General features: G+C 38.0%; 1 protein-coding gene across 3 annotated transcripts; it reads left to right on the forward strand.

Moving 5' to 3' along the window:
- The first annotated feature begins 687 nt into the window (after positions 1 to 687).
- fhip1aa (FHF complex subunit HOOK interacting protein 1Aa) lies at positions 688 to 18,377 on the forward strand. Of its 3 annotated transcripts, none has more exons than XM_043247216.1 (13): positions 688 to 915; positions 7,027 to 7,158; positions 8,497 to 8,703; positions 10,068 to 10,760; positions 11,462 to 11,620; positions 11,961 to 12,047; positions 12,132 to 12,299; positions 12,835 to 12,914; positions 13,072 to 13,271; positions 13,631 to 14,560; positions 15,618 to 15,796; positions 16,735 to 16,849; positions 17,198 to 18,377. In XM_043247216.1, the coding sequence occupies exons 3-13, from the start codon at positions 8,599 to 8,601 to the stop codon at positions 17,401 to 17,403; spliced, it is 2,922 nt and encodes a 973-aa protein (XP_043103151.1). In that variant the 5' UTR covers positions 688 to 915; positions 7,027 to 7,158; positions 8,497 to 8,598; the 3' UTR covers positions 17,404 to 18,377. The 3 variants fall into 3 exon arrangements, with proteins under 3 accessions (XP_043103151.1, XP_043103160.1, XP_043103169.1); XM_043247225.1 differs by having other exon boundaries at positions 688 to 877; XM_043247234.1 differs by lacking the exon at positions 7,027 to 7,158.
- The last annotated feature ends 57 nt before the right edge of the window (positions 18,378 to 18,434 follow it).

Consider the following 18,434-nt stretch of genomic DNA (forward strand, 5'->3'; position numbering starts at 1 on the left):
GAGAGCTTCCAAAACAGTTCCTAAAAGTAAGTCATTTTGGGAAGCTATTAGTCTAAAAATTAAGTATCAGAAGCTTCGTTACCAGCACTGGGTGTTTTGGGCCTTTTAAAGCACTGGTGTTTTTAATACAGATAGATTGCTTCAGAAGCTCTCTTCTTTTGAGATACATTACAGTTGGTTTTTGGTTCATTAGCGCCACTATCTGGACAGGAGGGTGGGTCTAAGGTTGGGGGCGCACCAAAGGAAAAAACTAATAAATGTTCTCTCATTTTTTGGTAGTAGGCCTATAGAAAAGACAACACTAAAACCACTTTATGGGTCCCAATCTTTAATCTACATTTGAAAAAAAACTTACATTTGAATATTATGTGTATTTATAATTCAAACACGTGCGTTAACAATACTTTTTATTCGTGTGCGTAGTTTTTATATTTACTAGCATCATTTGGTACCTTAAATGATTGTAGATTTCATCTGAAATGTAATACTTTAAGGACACTTAAGAATAAACGTAGCTAGCTCTTTTTTGTTAGACTGTGATCGCGCGAGTACCGTAAATAGCCTAATAATTGTAATGTTATTAAAAAATTCAATGAGCGAGCGCCCAAGCAGCAGCCAATCACGGGCCGGGTTGTAGAGCGCAGGGGCGGGGCTTCTGATCGAGCTCACCTTTCTAATCCACGCTCAGGTGACCGCGCGAGCGCAGCGGCGTCAGTGATCTCCGGCTCTTTAATGATGAACGCTTGATAGACTCAACAGAAGCGTCGCCGCGCTGAGACGTCGTTATGAAAACGACGGCAGGACAGGATTATGATCGGTTGAACGCCAGCGGAATATGACACAGTGGAGCAGCGCTGCTGAGGCGAAGTTTTGTCAGGTGTGGAAGAAAAAAAGCGTTTGGACGTTAAAGGCGAAGTACGTGTTAACAATACCCTGTTTTATTTCTACGTTTCTCTGTTTTAGCACAACGGGGTTTTGCTGCTCGAAAGTGGAGTTGTGTGAGTTGTTTTTATTGCGGCTCGAACGTAAACAGGTTGTTCTCGGTTGTCTGGAAAAACAGAGTCAAGACTCAAGATGGAGCCACGAAACTAAATCCTAGTTATTTACAGAGCTAACTACATAGTTAATAAACCAAGTCTATACGCGTTAGTCTGTTCTAAAGATCGTGTGCGGTTTACTCAAACATCTTCTTTAACTTGTTCTTTGTTGACATTACATAAATCTTTTAATCATTTATGGGTAAATGGTCGTATTATTAACCGAAGATAATAGGAATCTAGGTCTGTAGTTTGCAGATTGAAGTTGATGCACTGGCTTTTAAGTGTTCTTTAAAGATTCGATTGTGTATTGCGTTACTCTTGTGGGATCACGTTTACAAGGAATCTCATCTATATTTTAAACCTGGATCACTTTTATTTAAAGTATGACGCATTTTAAAGGCTGGCATTGGTGAGTTATGAGTTATGAGAGTTGGTTGTGTTTACACATGGACTGATAATCAGACAGCTGAGAGTGTGTGTGTGTGTGTGTACACAGAGCTGGGAAAGAGAGAAGAGATGAGCAGATATTAGGAAGAAGAAACTGACATAGAAGCCAGCAACAGTGGGAGAGACTGAGAAAATCACTGTGTGTGTGTGTGTGTGTGTGTGTGTGAGAGAGAGAGAGAGAGAGAGAGAGAGAGAGAGAGAGAGAAAGTCCCTCTTCGTGATGTTATTCTTTGCAACAGGTGCAGGAAGTCAAACACCTTGGTTTCTGGTTGCACCTGCTTTGTAATGTTACTTTGTAGCTGTATGTTTTCACCAAATACAAACATGGTTTTAGTACTTATTTTAAAGTCCTGCTTTAAGCGGTAAACTTACAGCCGTCTCAGTTTCCTGTCATGTAATATCATTGCAAAGCTTGTTCATGATGACTTCCAGCAGCTGCCAAGCTGAATAATGTGATTTTGACTATTATTTATACTGTACTGTACTATTATAGATTTAATTAAATTATTTTCTTTACTTTTAATTTTCAGTTTAGTTTATTTTTATGCTTTAGCATGTGCACATATATTCTCTTTAGGTTTACTTCATTTTATTTTTTAGCTTCTTTTTTGTTTATTAATTTACAGTTAGTCATTTTTGTGCTAAATCTTGTTTGCAGATGTTTAGTTTATATTAGGTTTCACATTTGTTCCATATCATCATCATTTCTTAATAACCCTGGCTAATGTATCAACTTCAGGTTGAAAATGTACAACATTTACAGATTAACAGCTTTTAACTTGTGTCTAAACTTTAGCAGAAAATTCCAGCTGTTGCTCCTATCCTTGCCCTAGCCTGGTTCAGCCTTGTCTTGTGCTGAGGATTAAAACACACACACACACACACACACACACACACACACACACACACACACACACACAACCCTTCAGGACTGCATAGCTCTCATATTAGTTTCAGAAGGGAATGCTATGGCAATAGTGACTGATTATAACATCACTTAAACTATGAATTATGTCAGAATGTTTTCAAACCTTTATTTTTTTCATCCCTGCCTTTAGTTATTTAATTCATAATGCTCTGTTCATAGAACTTGTTTACTGACACTGAATCATCTGAGACTCCTAGTGAAAGAGTGGTGCTGAATGCTTACATGAAAAAAATGTCTCAATGGGACTGAAAAGAGCACTCTGGCTTCAAAAAGCATTCGGTGTGTCTGTGATCTCTGTGTTTGATCCAACTCGTGTAATTGCAGCAAGCGTGCATCTATCTTGCTTTGTGAGACAAACCGTGTCATAAGGGTTTTCTGTGCGCAAACATTCTGTCTCTTACTATCGTTTTTTGGATCTCTCGCATTTTGTTTGTCCTTCCCCTTTGAAACCTACCCAGATAGCCTTTTCTCTGTTGGTAGGTTACATGAGAAATGTTAGCTAGCAATCGTGTTATGCCTGGATTTCTGCAGTGTTTGTAGCAGGATTATTATCCTTAGGCAGTTTCAAATAGTAAATAAACATTATGTATTCATTATGAACAAGTTCTGAACTATAATAGTGTTTTGTAGCTGAAGCATTGGCGTGATACAGATTTACTTTTTTTTTTGTGTAACATGATTGTCCTGATAACTTAAAGGAATAGTTCGCCCAAAAATGCAAATTATGGCATATTTTACTCACCCCCAATCCATCCTAGATTTTCAGAGTAAAATCTATCCTGGTTCTTCCAAGCTTGGTAATGCTGGTGGATGGTGGCCATGATTTTGAAGCTCTGTAAATCAGATCTATCTGCCTTTTAGAGGGTTATCACATGTCCTCTGAAGCAGTTAAATTTAAGGGAAAATTAAAATCTAAATAACTGATGCATGTACGTCCTCGAAGAGCGCTGACTTCTTTCTTCTTGGCTGACTTCTTGCGGATAAATCCGATTTATGGAGCTTCAAAATAATGGCCTCCATCCAGCAGCGTTACCCCAACCCCCCGCATCTCACTTTATCTATAGCATAAAACTGACTTGTCTGAAGTGCAAAAAAGCATTTCAATATTTCTTAAACAAAGCCTTCCACTTTGTTGTGGAAGGCAAACACCTGACTTCTGTTCCGTTGTTTGTCTCAACGAGGCCACCATAGTTTTGCTTTATCTCAGTGTACCAGGCAGCTCCATAAAACCATCTCCCTTTAGAAAGCTCACTGCTGTGGGAAGGATTGCTTTCTTTTGTGTCATAGATGTTCAGCTTTTCAGGGTGATCCTTACTGCTTGTAAGTGTGGACAAACATAATATAAACACCAAACCATGTTTTGGTATGAAAAAATGCAGGCATGCCATATTTGCATAGGTTCTTGCATTATGTAAACCTGTTGTTTTCCCAACACGCTTCCCTGTTTGTAAGTACCACTATTAGGATTGCAAATGTCTCCATAGCTACTGGTCCCGGGTTACCTCTAGGCGTGTGCAGTTCCACTAATAAGGATGGAGACAGGTGGTGTGTTAATATTTATGCAGATCAGGTGCTTTGAACGCTAGGTAGGGAGCTGAGTGTATAGTATAAACATACTGCACGTTTGTATCTCACGTGCGCACAATAAAACCTTCAGCTGTACTGAAGAGGCGTGTAACGCCACAGGCCATAAAGTTACGATAAGGATTATGGTTATCTTCTCCTGCCTTTTGGCATAATTACCAAAACCACGCATTTGAAGTTTGTGTACGATCAGGGCAGAAACTGGGACCTAAAGCAGGACCAGTACTGGACGCTGTAGTCATCTCCTCTTTGCATCCATTGTAAATTTTTCAGTAGACTCTGTCACTGTAATAGACCTCACGTCACCCGGTCACCATGGGCACCAGGACTCCCAGTAAATTACCCTTGTGTGTCTTCAGACAGCGCTTGATCATGACAAACATGCCTGCTTTGATTTGCCTTGGTGTCCTTCATGTGTACGTGCCTGCCTGTTCGAGAGAGAGAGAGAGTGTTTCCATCATGAAAGTCATATTAAAAAAAAAAACCCAACAAAACATGCATTACTATCTATTGGTAATGTGATCATTCATTCATAATTTTAATGTAGATATTTTCTTTTAGTTTATTTAATGATTAGACCTATTGACTTTTAAAGTGTTGTTGTTTTTACTGAAATTATTACACAATATGCAAATTAACCAGTTTAATATTTACTGAGGAATGAAGATAACTCGGATAGTGATTCTATAGTGATTCACAATGTACTAGTACCATACTGGATTTTTAGCGTTATTGTTATTATTGGATTTTGAATATTAATTATACTTGCAATCACCGTTTTAAGTTTTAATCTTTAAAAACAGTATTAAATATATCATCTATCAAATCTCAGCGAGCAACCATTTTTATGCTGTACATTTAATGTTTAATTTGCTTGTAGCATTTCAAAAATAAAATCAGTTGTTTACTGTTTTTAATATGCTAAACTATACTGTTACACACCGTTTATATAAAATTATAAAGTATCTTTTTATAGATTTTTTTATTTATTTATTTTTTTAATTTTTAAAAAATAAATTTCCAGGATGCCATCTTGTTTCACTTAATTTTTTTTTTTTTTTAAACTATAAAGTCAACATGTACTTAAAGAAGTCCATAAAGAATTATTCTGTAAAAGATAAATCCTGCTGTTAATTGAACTGACCTCATTTTAACCTCGTTTCAAATGTAAGTTCTGAGCTGCTGATCTGACACATGGCAGTAGGACATATGGTGTGGAATGTGCTGGGCAAGTGCTAGAGGATGACTGCACGGAGAACAATTTCTAACACAAGTTATGACAGCCCTGTGATGGGGTGGGACTGACTTTGCTAGCCGTGTTTCAGCATGAAAAGCTACAAGGACACTCCCTTTGGCTTGCAGGGCATGAAACCCAACCCATTCTCAAAGGAGAGTCGATCACAAAGGGCCTCCAAGCAAATAGTCCAGCCCTGACCAGTATCACATTACTTTCTAAAGTAATGACCTTGTAAAAAAAAGAAAGGAAACTCTACCTTTTCTCAGTCGTTAAACTTTGAAAACTGTTTGAATTTTTTTTCGTATGTGAAACACGTGCTCTTATGAGGCCCTGTGAGTTTTGGTGTAACTACAAACACATGGAACCTGTTTTTCAGTGTTGTGACGTGACGCATACAGGCTGATGCCATTTCAGGCCTACTTTTACGTGATGTGACGAGCATTGGTGCGCAGATAAAAATCAGCTCCTCTGTAAAGAGACTTTTTTTTAAAATGATCTTTACCTTAAATATTCCTGCTGTGGTTTGTAATTTCTCAGGAAGTGGTAAAAATTAGATCAGGGTGGTTACTCTGTGGTGAACACAGATCCAGTGTGCTCGTGAGTGGCTTCATTCTCATGCACCCATATTACTAAGATAAGGCATCTGTGCTGCTCAGTCAGGAAAGTCATTTCCCTAATATCTGTAGAAAAGGCCCTGTCCCAGATTTGTCCCAGTATCTGATCTCTTTGAAGAAGTAGAACGAGATCGTGAATCTAGTGTAGTTTCCTCTCCAGAGGTTTTCTCTGTCCACCCCTATCAAACTGATTAATGAGTGTGTGTGTAATTTGGGCCACGTTTTTCTGATAAGACCACTTACCCTGGTCATTTCCTGTGAGGACATTTCTGGACCTCCTCAGATGGTTTTGAGACCTGGCATGGACACTGCATTTGTAATGTGAAAATGTTTTATCTGAAGGTCCTTTTAGCATTTGATTGTGAATGTGTTGTTGTGTCTAGTCAGCTGGATCGCTCTGTAAAACTCCATAATGCTGCTGAATTGCCAGGTTCATACACTTAACAGTTGATGCACTTGTCCACCAGCCATGGGCACACACTGGTATATTGTTTGTGCATTTATTCACAGCTGCAGTATGTGTCCGACGACTGCCTTGCTACCCAATCATTGATTCAACTGACAGTGGTTTTGTATAAAGGCTTCATGTCAGAAAACTTTAAAGCCATGATAATGATCTACAGCTTTAGACATAACCAGGATAAGGTTGCCAAGGAGCAGAACATTTCTGGAACCTTTCCAATAAATTTGGGAAAATTGACAGAAATTTAGCCAAGACGCACTTTATTCTGCTTTACTTTATTCAAATTTTGTTTTTGCAATATGAAGATTAATTTTTATTTATATATTTTTTTTTATTCTATAGGTCTGTTATACTTATTTTTTTAATATTTAAATTTGCACAGCTGGTCTTCTAATACTATTTTCATGCTCTGTGTGTCTGTCCATTTATTGAATAAGCGTTTTAGAGTAGCTTTATTTCAGGTTTTTTCCAGTTTCGCTTGGCTTTCACAGACAGAAGTCTTCTTTATCCCCTTCTCCCCCTCTCTGTGTTTCTGAATTCCCACCTCCTCTTCTTGCGTCTTCCTCATTCTCATTCCCGCTCTTCTGCAGTATTGTAAACCTCTTTGTCACCGCTCTGATCCATCTAGTCATTTCCTGCCCATGATCGTCTCACACTGCTTTGAACACGACCAAGCTGTTTTTCTCATTTTTTATTTTTTTTTCTTTCCTCAGAGCCCGCGTTTACTAGATCTCAATCTACATGTCTCAGAAGAGTTCCTGAGCCCTCTGACGATGCAAATGTTTCCTGCCTTACGAAAAAAACATTTTTTCAGCAGCAGCTCTTTTAGCAATATTCTAGATGAGGTAAGGAGTAAAATCAAAATCCATTTCAGCTGTCTTTTCATTTGGATTTCTGTGTTTTAGTTAGTGGACAGCCCCCGTGCGTAACCAAAAACACATGTATGTCCGTTTCTGCCACATTTGTGTTTCAAACCCAGCTTTCTGCTTTGATTGCTTCTAAGTCAGCGTGTACTTAATAGTTTCTGTCTGCTGATTGGCTATTCAGTATTGTGTAAAGATTCACATGGCAAATCCGTGTGTGTGTGTGTGTGTGTGTGTGTGTGTGTGTAGATTTATACGTGCTGAAACTGAGGTGTAGAAATGCCTTTTAAAAACCCTTGACCATCATTCTTAATTTTTGTTTTTATTTTAGTGTTTACTATTTAGTTTTATTGATTGTATAAAAACTGTAAGGAAAAAAAAACTGCATAAAAATAATCAAGGATAATCAATATAATACAATACTAATCAAATGTTCATCTTTCAGAGAATGATCGGTAAAAGCCCTATGTGGGGAACATTTAAATATTGTATAAACGGCAACCTAACACGCATCTAACATGACATTTGAGAGAATGCCTAGCGTGCACATTTTTTTTGGTTATTGCAGAATGCTTGTGATTTTTCACAATGCATTCTGTGAAGACTTTTCAAACACGCAGATAAAGTAAGCCTTTGTACCACATGGATTGTGGAAAATGCCATTGTTGTTGCCTTTACTCATCCTTTAGACTAAACGCACACCCCCCGCAGAAACTATAGTTTATACTCCCCACAGACGTTTTTTGAGGAGACGGAGAGTATCTTTGCATCCATCTATAATCACTGGTGATTGAACACGTGTTTGGTTTAAGCCAATAGCTGTTATCTGAATGCTTAAGACTGTGGATCTCTTTATTTTTTATCAAAATAGCTCTGCTTATACAGTAGAGATCAAGCTGTGCAGTACTGCTACATTTATTTTAGGAAGCATTGCATAAGACGCAACATGTACTGTATGTTATTGCATAACGCACAAAGCTCACATCCACATGCTGTTAATTAGCATCTTTAAATGATGGCAGCTGAGTTCATTCGTTCGTGTTATGTTTAGGCAGACATTATCACTGCAAATCCCTCTTGAAAGGCTTGAAAGAGAACACAGCGTTGCCAAAACCGCTACAGAACTAGTCAACAGACTGCAACTTGACTGTTCTCTGATATTATTGTTAGTGTTTCGTTTGTTCAGTGCCATTATTTCTTCTCATTTTTATTTTTATTTGTATGTACTTGTAATATGTATGGTTTACTCCATATTTATTTAGAATGTCAACTAAATGTTGTTGTTGATCTTTTTAAAGAATTTTTTCTGTTTACATGCAGGTTGTCATTGTCTAATGGTACCGTGTAGTCATCCATGTTTGGTTGAATTCGGCATCCACTCCACCGCTCATGATGGTTTAGTCCTGCTGTGAAAGCACAACAATGACATCCATGGTTGCCAATGGGACTCGAGGTGGCCAGTCACTGGTCCTGAAAGGAGTGGACCCTGAAACATGCATGATTGTGTTCAAAAACCACTGGGCACAGGTACGTAACATTTATTCCTATTGTCATCTTTCTAAGTGCCATTTTTATACTGTTATATGCATTATACTACTATTTGGTGAATTAAATGTGATAAACATTTCTTAAAATACTAAGCAAAAACATGCAGAGTAAAATTACATGAACCTTTACCGCCTGCTTTATAACTTGCTTGTTACTTAAATTTTTGTGGATCTACTGTAATGAATGAGTTAACTTTCAAAAAGTATTGTTGAACTACAGGTGTACAAACCAGAGTAGAGTAGTATTATTTTAAGCCTTCATGATGGAATAAAATATATTTATGTATTATATATATATATTATGCTTCTGATCATTAATATAAGTGAAGTGAACAGGTATGTTTTGTAGACTTCTAAAATCCTGAACAGACTATCCCATTGGTGTTACAGTGTGAATAAGGCTCTGGACCTCTTCTGTTGATTCAGCAGAGTGCTCCAGAACATAGAGGCATTGTTTCTCTACAGAAGATGAGTTCAGGCCATTAGATAAACTCTAAAGATAGACATTAGGGTAGTTTTCTGAAAGCAAACTAGTATTATTGTTGTTAACCAATCCAACTAAGTGCTAAAATATTCTAATGATCTGAGATGCCGTTAACACTTTCCCTTTCAACCCTTCCTGCTTAATTTGCTTGATGAAAGGCACACATGTTAAGAGCAATATGCCACTTGGTCTTGCTTGCACTTCCTCTTCCTGGAGCCTTCAGGTTATTTCTTTGCTCTGTTCATAACCCAATCTCAGTTTGACACACCACTGACTGGGAGTTTTGTCATGATGGGAGTATATCAGCACCAGGACAGAGGGCTCATTGTTGTAGTTGTTTCAGCTACTAATTTGCATGAAAATGATTATATGTGACCCTGGAGCACAAATCCAGTCATAAGTAGCACAGGTATATTCTTAGCAATAACAATAATAACATTGTATCGGTTAAAATGATCCATTATTTGTTTTTATGCCAAAAATCATTAGAATATTAAGGAAAGAACATGTTCCATGAAGATATTTTATACATTTTACCATTATTACTGTAAGTATGCTACATTACAATACTCCCAAATAAAAAAATTCTGTATAGAATTGTTGATTACAATTTATATATATATATATATATATATATATATATATATATATATATATATATATATATATATATATATATATATATATATATATATATATATATATATATATATATATTATATTTTTTATTTTTTCTTTTAAATGTCATTTTTACTGACTTCATACTGTAAAGAGAAGGCATTTTGCTATAGTGTGATGAAATTCCTTTGGCTGTTGTATACTGCATGAATGACTTCTGATCTCTTTGGCCTTTTTTTCAGGTGGTGAAGATTCTAGAGAAGCATGACCCATTGCGCAGTAATACTGGTGGTCTGGGTGGAGGTCATGGTCTTGGTGGGAGTGGAGGACTCGGCAGCTTCCGATTCGGTCCAATCCCTGGCGATGAGGCCAGCGCTGTGCAGAACTATGTAGAGCACATGCTCTACCTCCTCATGGAGGAGGAATGTGGTCAAAATGGAGCCATGGGGCCCATCCTGGAGTTTGTGGTGATGGAGAACGTGTTGGAGAGACTGTTTATCTGGAGCCTGAGGCGAGAGTTCACAGATGATATGAAATTAGAGCAACTGAAGATGTATGAGATGCTGATTGGACAAGCCAGGCAGCCATTACTTCATCATAAACCAGTTCTTAAGCCTTTGATGATGCTCTTGTCGTCCTGCTCCGGCTCCCCATCGGGTCCAAGCTCCTCTGCAGTGGAGACAGAGCTTGTGCTGCTTCTGAACCAGCTGTGCTGTGTTCTGGCTAAAGACCCCTCAGTCCTAGAGCTTTTTTTCCATACGAGTGAAGACCAAGGAGCTGCTAATTTCCTCATCTTCTCTCTACTCATCCCCTTCATACACAGGGAAGGGTCCGTTGGACAGCAGGCCAGAGATGCGCTTTTGCTTATCATGGCTCTTTCTGCTGAGAACCATGTTGTGGCCAAACACATCGCAGAGAACACCTATTTCTGTCCGGTATGAGTCTTATTATAGTATTCCTATATTATTATTATTGCATTCCCATTTCACCTGTTTTATTATTGAGTTTTTTTGTAATTATGGTAGGGCACCCTGGAATATATTGAATTGTTAATGCAACTTATTTTAATAACACCGTTAATTATAATTTTATCAAAATGAAATATAAACAAAACAGGAATTTAATGTACAATTCATCATTAACTGAACTAGCAAACCCTGAAGAAATGGCATATAGCCTCCAGTTATGAGCATGAATAACACTTTTGAGTAATCTTATCTGGCTGTTTATGAAATCGCAATGAAATCCAGTCAGTGAAACCAACAGCACAGCTAAACTGGTTAAATCTTGTGAATCCTGAATTGTTTCTGAATATCACCACATTTTTCTTCAAATATGTGCCACAGCACAGTGTGCGCTTATGTAAAGTCATTAGAGATAATTGCGTAATCTGTTACACCACGGATGAGTACCCTTCTTACTAAGATGACATCACCCTCAGCTTCAATAGAGTCGGATTCTCAGCCTCACATGAACTCTCAGCCCTTTCTGACCTAACTTTCATTTGCTAGTGAATGAAGCCAGGAAGCATGTAGCTAAGGATTGTCGTGCTGTTACATATTGGTTGACGATACTGAATAATTGAAAATACACTTGTGAACTATTTGGTATATTTATTTCTTTGTTTTTGATTAAGGTTTTGGCTACAGGTCTGAGTGGGCTTTACTCTTCTTTGCCTACCAAGTTGGATGTACCCGGTGAAGAGTGGCACTGTCTGCACCGTGAAGACTGGCAGCAGCTGCCTGCTCTTGTGCAGTTTCTTAACTCCTTGGAGTTCTGCAATGCTGTCATACAGGTGCGTGCTAGTGCTACTTCATTTCTGCTGCACCTGATTTGTCCCTATAGGGCCATTTTCATAAAGAGTCCAGCTCCTGTACTCTTCCCGAAGACCTTAATTGGCTAGTTCAGGTGTGTTTAATTTGGGCCATGCCCAGAATCTCTCCAGAAACAGGTTTGAGCACCCCTGGTGTGTTGCAAACAGTGTATCATTTTACATTTTATAAGTCTTATGTAAGGAGACAAAGGTTGAGCTATATTATTGTAGTTTCCTTATCTGTATACCCAGTAGATGAATGGAAGTAAAAGTACATTTAGACAGTAGAATTAATTTAATTGTAGCGTTTCTTTGTGTGTAGGTGGCCCATCCTTCCATCAGAGACCAGCTGGTTGGCTACATTCATAATGGTTTTCTGGTCCCTGTTTTAGCACCAGCATTACACAAGGTTAGTGGCCCATAAGCCATTTCTTCCTAGATCTGAAAGCTCGTAACAGTAAGATTTGATTTTAATATTTTTTTTTTTTTGTAGTTGACACTTGAAGAAGTAATGACAACAACAGCATACCTTGACCTCTTCATACGCAGCGTTTCTGAACCTGCGTTGCTGCACACCTTCCTAAGCTTCATCCTGCTCCATCGCCATGACAATGTGCACATTTTGGACACACTAGTCAGCCGCATCAACACTCCCTTTCAGGTAACTTCCATTTCATTTTGACTGTCAGCCAATTACATTAATAAAAGCTGCCAGGTTTGCACAATCATATTCCGGATTGAAATGGACAAACCACAAAAGCGCAAATTTAAATTATTCCAGCGAAAATGCAAAACTATTGAAACATATTAAATATCATCAAAATTAACACAAATAATGAAATAGTTTAACTACTGTTAATAACACTGTGTCTTCACTCTTAACAGTAGTTCAGTAGTACACTGCACAAGTGTTAAGAAGTGGTTGGTAGATTAATTGTAAGAATGAAGATGGATTGCAGGCTCTTTCTATTAAATTAGACCAATATTTGAACTCAAATATTAGTTGCATATGCATTCAAACTATAGCACTGAGCTTTAATAATCCTGTTAGACACAATAGCTTTATCTTATGCAATATGAGCATAAAACTGTTTAAACCAGTTAATGCCAGTTTTATTGTTTACTACATGAAATGTCTTCATTTAGTTGTTGTGTTTTGTAGTAGTGCGTTTTTATAGGCTGTGCTTTTGTTCCAGCTTGGCACTGTATCCCTGGCCCTGTTCCGTACTCTCATTGGCTTGTATTGTGAGGATGTCATGCTCCAGCTTGTGTTCAAGTGAGTATATTTGTGCAAAATGTTCAGTTTATTTACACATTTGTTTATATTTCTGAGGTGTGCGTCATATGTATCTTATATATTGTTGCTTAGTCTCGATATTGGTGTTCAGCTATCGTTTTTGCGTCAATATGTTTGGTCTCTGCTTCCCTGACAGGTACCTAATCCCCTGTAACCATATGATGTTGAGTCAGCGAAGAGTCCTGAGAGAAAGAGACTGTTACTCTGTATCAGCCGCCAAGTTTCTAACTCTTACACCCTCCTGCTGTTCCCCAGAGGTCATCCCCCCTCCTCTCAGACAACTGGACTCCATCCTGTGGTCAAAAGGCACTGATGGCTCTCATATAGGAACTATGGGTATAATGTAGTTCCTTTTACTTCCTGTGGAAGAGTGTGCTATTTTAAGTAATTTTGATTTGCATTGTTTATAACTCACAAATTCATGCACTGAAGATTAGTTAGATTAGTATATTTGAGTCTGCAGACTGAAGTGTTATTCATGTCTCAGGGACTTCCTTCTTTTGGATTAAATCTGCAGCTTCACTAGTGCCGGCGTCAACTTAATTTCTTCATTTCAGACTATGTAATCCGCTTATGTCTGTGCTTGTTATTAAAGTATTTACAAGCTACAAATTCCAGAGCAATACTCTTTTGAAAAAGAGGACATGAAGTGCATTAGTAACTGATTTAATATTGCTTGTACTTTTTCTCCCTAGAATCAAAAGAGGTCCTCTCAGAGCAGGATGACTGTGATAACTCCTGTGTCATTGGCTCAGAGATCTACCTGGATGTCAGTTACCTGCACTACTTGTACGATGCACAAAACGGCATCAGTCACTGTATGCGAGCGTGTCGTGTGTGGTCGGCCCCATACGATGGTGAGAACCCTCCTCCAGAAGAATACCAGCGCAGCACCTTGGAAGAAACTGGAAGGACTCGGCCACCAGTTGCCAGCAGGAAAACCCCAAATCAAATGCATCGCTCTGGCCCACCACTCAAAGATCTCACTGCTACTCCCGGATTGCTGGAGCTGGAGTGGGATGATAGTTACGACGCTTGTCCTACACAGCTGCAGCCAGAGGAAGATCAGGAGACTCGCCCCATCCCGGACGAGCCCCCAAAACACATTCAAGAACTGCGGAGAACGGCTATTATGATTGTAAAGGGCTCTTACATTGAAGAGTCGGAGTTCCAGAATGATGTTATGGTCTATGACCTGGTAGCTCAGAAGGATGCTCATGACTCTGGTAATAGCTATCGTGCCTCATCCAAATCTACAGAAGCAGCAAAGCAGGAGGTAGTAACCGATCAAAAGACTACAAATTCAGAATCCCCAATGAGCAATGGTTTGAGCTCCCCATTAGACGAAATGGACAGTAAAAAGAGAGGGTCTCAATCAGACCATAAATCACTGGAAGGGGAGGACCTGATGGCCCAGTATGAGGAACTCATAAGGACTCTGGGTGCACAGCACAGTCCAGCAAAAACTGACAGTGACCTCAAGAGTCCTACAGACCTCATGGATGAGGAAGATGAGATTGACTTTAGCTCTTTCTCCCCAGAGACACCAGAGGCAGAAAAGTTACCATCTCCTTTTGGGACAAAACCCCGCAGTGGGAGCAGGGGGCATGCTGTGCCTTTTACAGGTCAGAAAATACTTTATTTGGCTTAATTATATTTACAGAGTGTCTATTTGCACTTAGTCACTGCCAACAAAGCGGGCTAATTACAAAATGATGACTGCTTCATGTCAGTGCTGCAGATGGTAAAACGTATGGCGACGTAGATTCGAATCTGCCTTCTGATGACTTTTTTTCCCTTTTTAAAAATTTTAAGTTACATCATAAAAGCATTCATGTTCAATAATAATAATGATGTTATTGAACAATAATACTGTTCAAAGTTGAAAATAAAGTATTGTGTAGGGTTAGGGTAGGTGTAGGGAAGGCTTTATTGCCATGGCGTCTATTTACGGTCTTAACTTGCATTCTGTTTTAGAATGTACTTCAATACTGAGGTACATACTGCAGATAATTTGCCACTTGCAATTAGTATAGCAGAAAATGCTATTTGCACATAAATAGTGCTGCTATTTTCGATTGCCATTTACACTTAGCGTAAATAACATCTGATTGCATCTATGTTAAGAAAATATGCTATTTCGCTTAGTGTAAATAGCATCTAATTGCTATTTACATTTCGTGCAAATAGCCGCTGGCAATTATTTAAATTCTTTCACATCATTCTTCATGCACTTATTCATATATTGTACTATTTGAAAGGACAAGGTCTTCTCTAGTATTGAACGAAAGTACAGGGTATATTATACACTCATTCAATGCCATAAAGCACCTCATTAACGAGCATTAGTGTATACCATCTGCTCATAAAATAGATGTATAAAACATTAAATTGTATGCTGTAATAAGATGTCATCAGTAATCTGACCTGTGGCATCTAGGAACCATAAACGATCCTTGCACATGTGCATGGCAAATTCTGCACTGAAATGACGCTGTATTTTATGAAGTTTGACCTCAGTTTTGACCCCCATGAACTACTGTGCAGAGTTTTGTAATTGGTTAGTGTTAGTTTAATGTTCAATATGATATTTGGGGGTGTGTTGTTCTGGCTCATTTTGTTTTGTACAGATTATTCACAGTTTATCTGATATTTAAATTTCACGTTTTTTTTTTTCCTCAGGGCCGTTTCTGAGTGTACTGCTGTCTCGTCTAGAAAACATGCCAAGTAATTCTCTCCATGTGAACCTGCTTCTGACTGGCATCTTGGCCCAGTTAGCTGCTTACCCTCAGCCCCTGCTGCGCTCCTTCCTTCTCAACACAAACATGGTGTTCCAGCCCAGTGTCCGCTCACTATACCAGGTACTGAAGCGCATGCAGTATCTGATCTACATATTTGAGAGGCACCTTATAGTTTTAAATCATACCAACTCGATATTTATTATAACAGCATGCTTAATTTGAGTTGGGAAATGAAGAAAATGAGCCCACAAAACTGATATCACACTGGCCTCATTAAACATCAGGTTTAGTATTATTCCTTTAGCCTACATTTCTTGAACTTTGATTAACATGGCAGATCTTTTGAGCATTTTTTGTATGCAGGTCAGTTGAGAAATGTCAACTGTTCAGATGAATGTTTAATGTGGGACACTTTAAGAGCTCATGTGAACTTTGCCAAGGATTTGGGGGATAAAAATGGATTTGGGCCACATTGGGCTGTGGTGTGAATGTAGCCTTTGTCTCTAATATTATACAGATGCACAAACCTGCTAAAATAACATCAGTGGCACATCACACCGCGTCACAGCAAGGTTTTGTTCTCAATACTCGGGGTATTTAGAGCAAGATGATCATGTTGCTCAGCTAAGAGCCGTCATTCTCGTTTGTAAGAGTAGACAAAATGAATGAAAATGCAAGTTGTATGACAGTACGTGGTGCTTATGGAAAAGCAGAAATATATGATCAGTAGTGTGCAGCAGTTTTTTTTTTTTTTTTTTTTGGACATTATGATTAGACTTTTTTTTTTTTTTTTTGTGCTATTAACCACAGTCCCAGATTTTACCATTTTTATTTATTTTTTTTTTAATCCAAAAAGTACACCTTTTTCCTTAAATTAATATATACAAATGTAATATATCAGGCAGAAAAATCTGTTATTTCAAATAAGTAATTGAGTCACAGCATGCACATTATATTCCATGAATTGGTTTGGAGGATCTATTCTGTTTACACCTGGATATAGCACTGTCAACTTGTGATGTCACCTGAACTGGATCTTTAAAATGTATTTGTTGTAGGTACTGGCCTCAGTGAAGAACCAGATAGACCAGTGGTCAGCGAATAATAAAGACTTCCCAGAGCTTCTCATAGCTGCCCAGCACTGCTTATTGGCCAGGGAGAGTTCACTAAGAGGTCAGACTAGATTCATGTCCTTTCAGTCATGACTTAATAAACACAAAACTGTTTTACTACACAAAATAAAAATCAACATGTGGCTATTTCATAAACCTGAGAACGGAGTAAGCATATTGGAATGATTCTAATATCTAATAACACATCTTACTAGTCTTAAACTGTGTAATGTAATATATAGACCTGGTTTTGAGTTTAAGGGTTGCATAGCTATTGTTTTCGCCCTATAAACAGATTCATCTTCTTTGCAATTTATTCATACTGAATAAATACAATATTGTAATTATTTCTAAGACAATGTTTACATATTGTACAATGACTTTTTTTTTTTTTTTTTTTTCTATCTAGACTCTCAAAGTCCACATAATGGAGATTGGTCCCATAGTTCTGAATCAGACCGAATCAAGACAAAACCGAATATCCAACCCAAAACCGTGGTTCCCTTAAACAAAACTGAGGTATACGCCACAGTTCTTTTCACAGAGTTCCTGAAAGAGCTAGCAGCCTTTGCACAAGAACACTCCATCCTTTCTCATCTTCCCACGGAGCAGTAGCCTTTTATGTTTGTTATTAATTTTTCCAGGAAACTTTTGAAATGACATTTTGACTGATTTTTAGCTCTTACTGAAAGCACTAAAACTACACTGTAAACTCTAAAGTAACGTGGGAATGTTTTTTTGGGGGCCTTTTTAAGCGTATGTTTTTGTCTATCGTGTGACACGTCCATCATTTGATTTATGCATTACCAAACCTGCCATAAAACATAGATTTGCCTTTATTTCACAAAGTTGACTTGAGGACACAAAATGCTGGATGTCTAAATCAAATTTCAGGCCTAAACTAATTGGTGATGGCCATACAGCCATTTGAGCAAGAGATGACGAGGCATTGCGTTATTATCATTTGAGGAGCGTATTCTTTACAGACTGGATATAGTACTGCTGGAACGTTCCCATGATGGCCTTACACTGATAGTGCCTGTTCCTTCAGTCCTTCCTTTTCAACATCATCTTCACCTTTTTGTATACAGCAAGCACACTCTGTAAAACTTTTACACAACTTGTCTGTAGAATTGCTGGATTTCCTTTGACCTTGAGAAAGCACTCTTACACTGTGGCACTGGTTCTATGTAGAGCATCACTGATCATAGCTTTCACTGTCTATGCAGCACATAGGTTGTTAACAATCATGTTTGAGACTAGCAGCACGCATGCTTGTTAATTAGTATGATTTTTTTTTTTTTTTTCTTTAGCGGGGTAGGATATACACTATTGTTCAAAAGTTTAAGCTTAGTAAGTTTTTGTTTTATTTATTTGTAAAGAAAGAAATCATTTTATCCGGGAATGACACATTCAGTTGATCGAATGTGAAAGTGATTTTGTAACGATTCACATACATTCACAAAAATCAGGTAAATGAGCCTATTCATAAAACAAATCGGTTTCCGCAAACATTTTAATCAGCACGACTACTTTTTAATATTGAAAAGAAAATTCAGATTTGCCAAAAAAACTTTTGTAATTTGTATTAAAATAGAAAAGTTATTTTAAATTGCAATATTTCACAATATTACTGTAATTTTATC

Source organism: Puntigrus tetrazona, chromosome 1, assembly GCF_018831695.1.
Source record: "Puntigrus tetrazona isolate hp1 chromosome 1, ASM1883169v1, whole genome shotgun sequence".
In the NCBI taxonomy this organism is placed as follows: domain Eukaryota; kingdom Metazoa; phylum Chordata; class Actinopteri; order Cypriniformes; family Cyprinidae; genus Puntigrus; species Puntigrus tetrazona.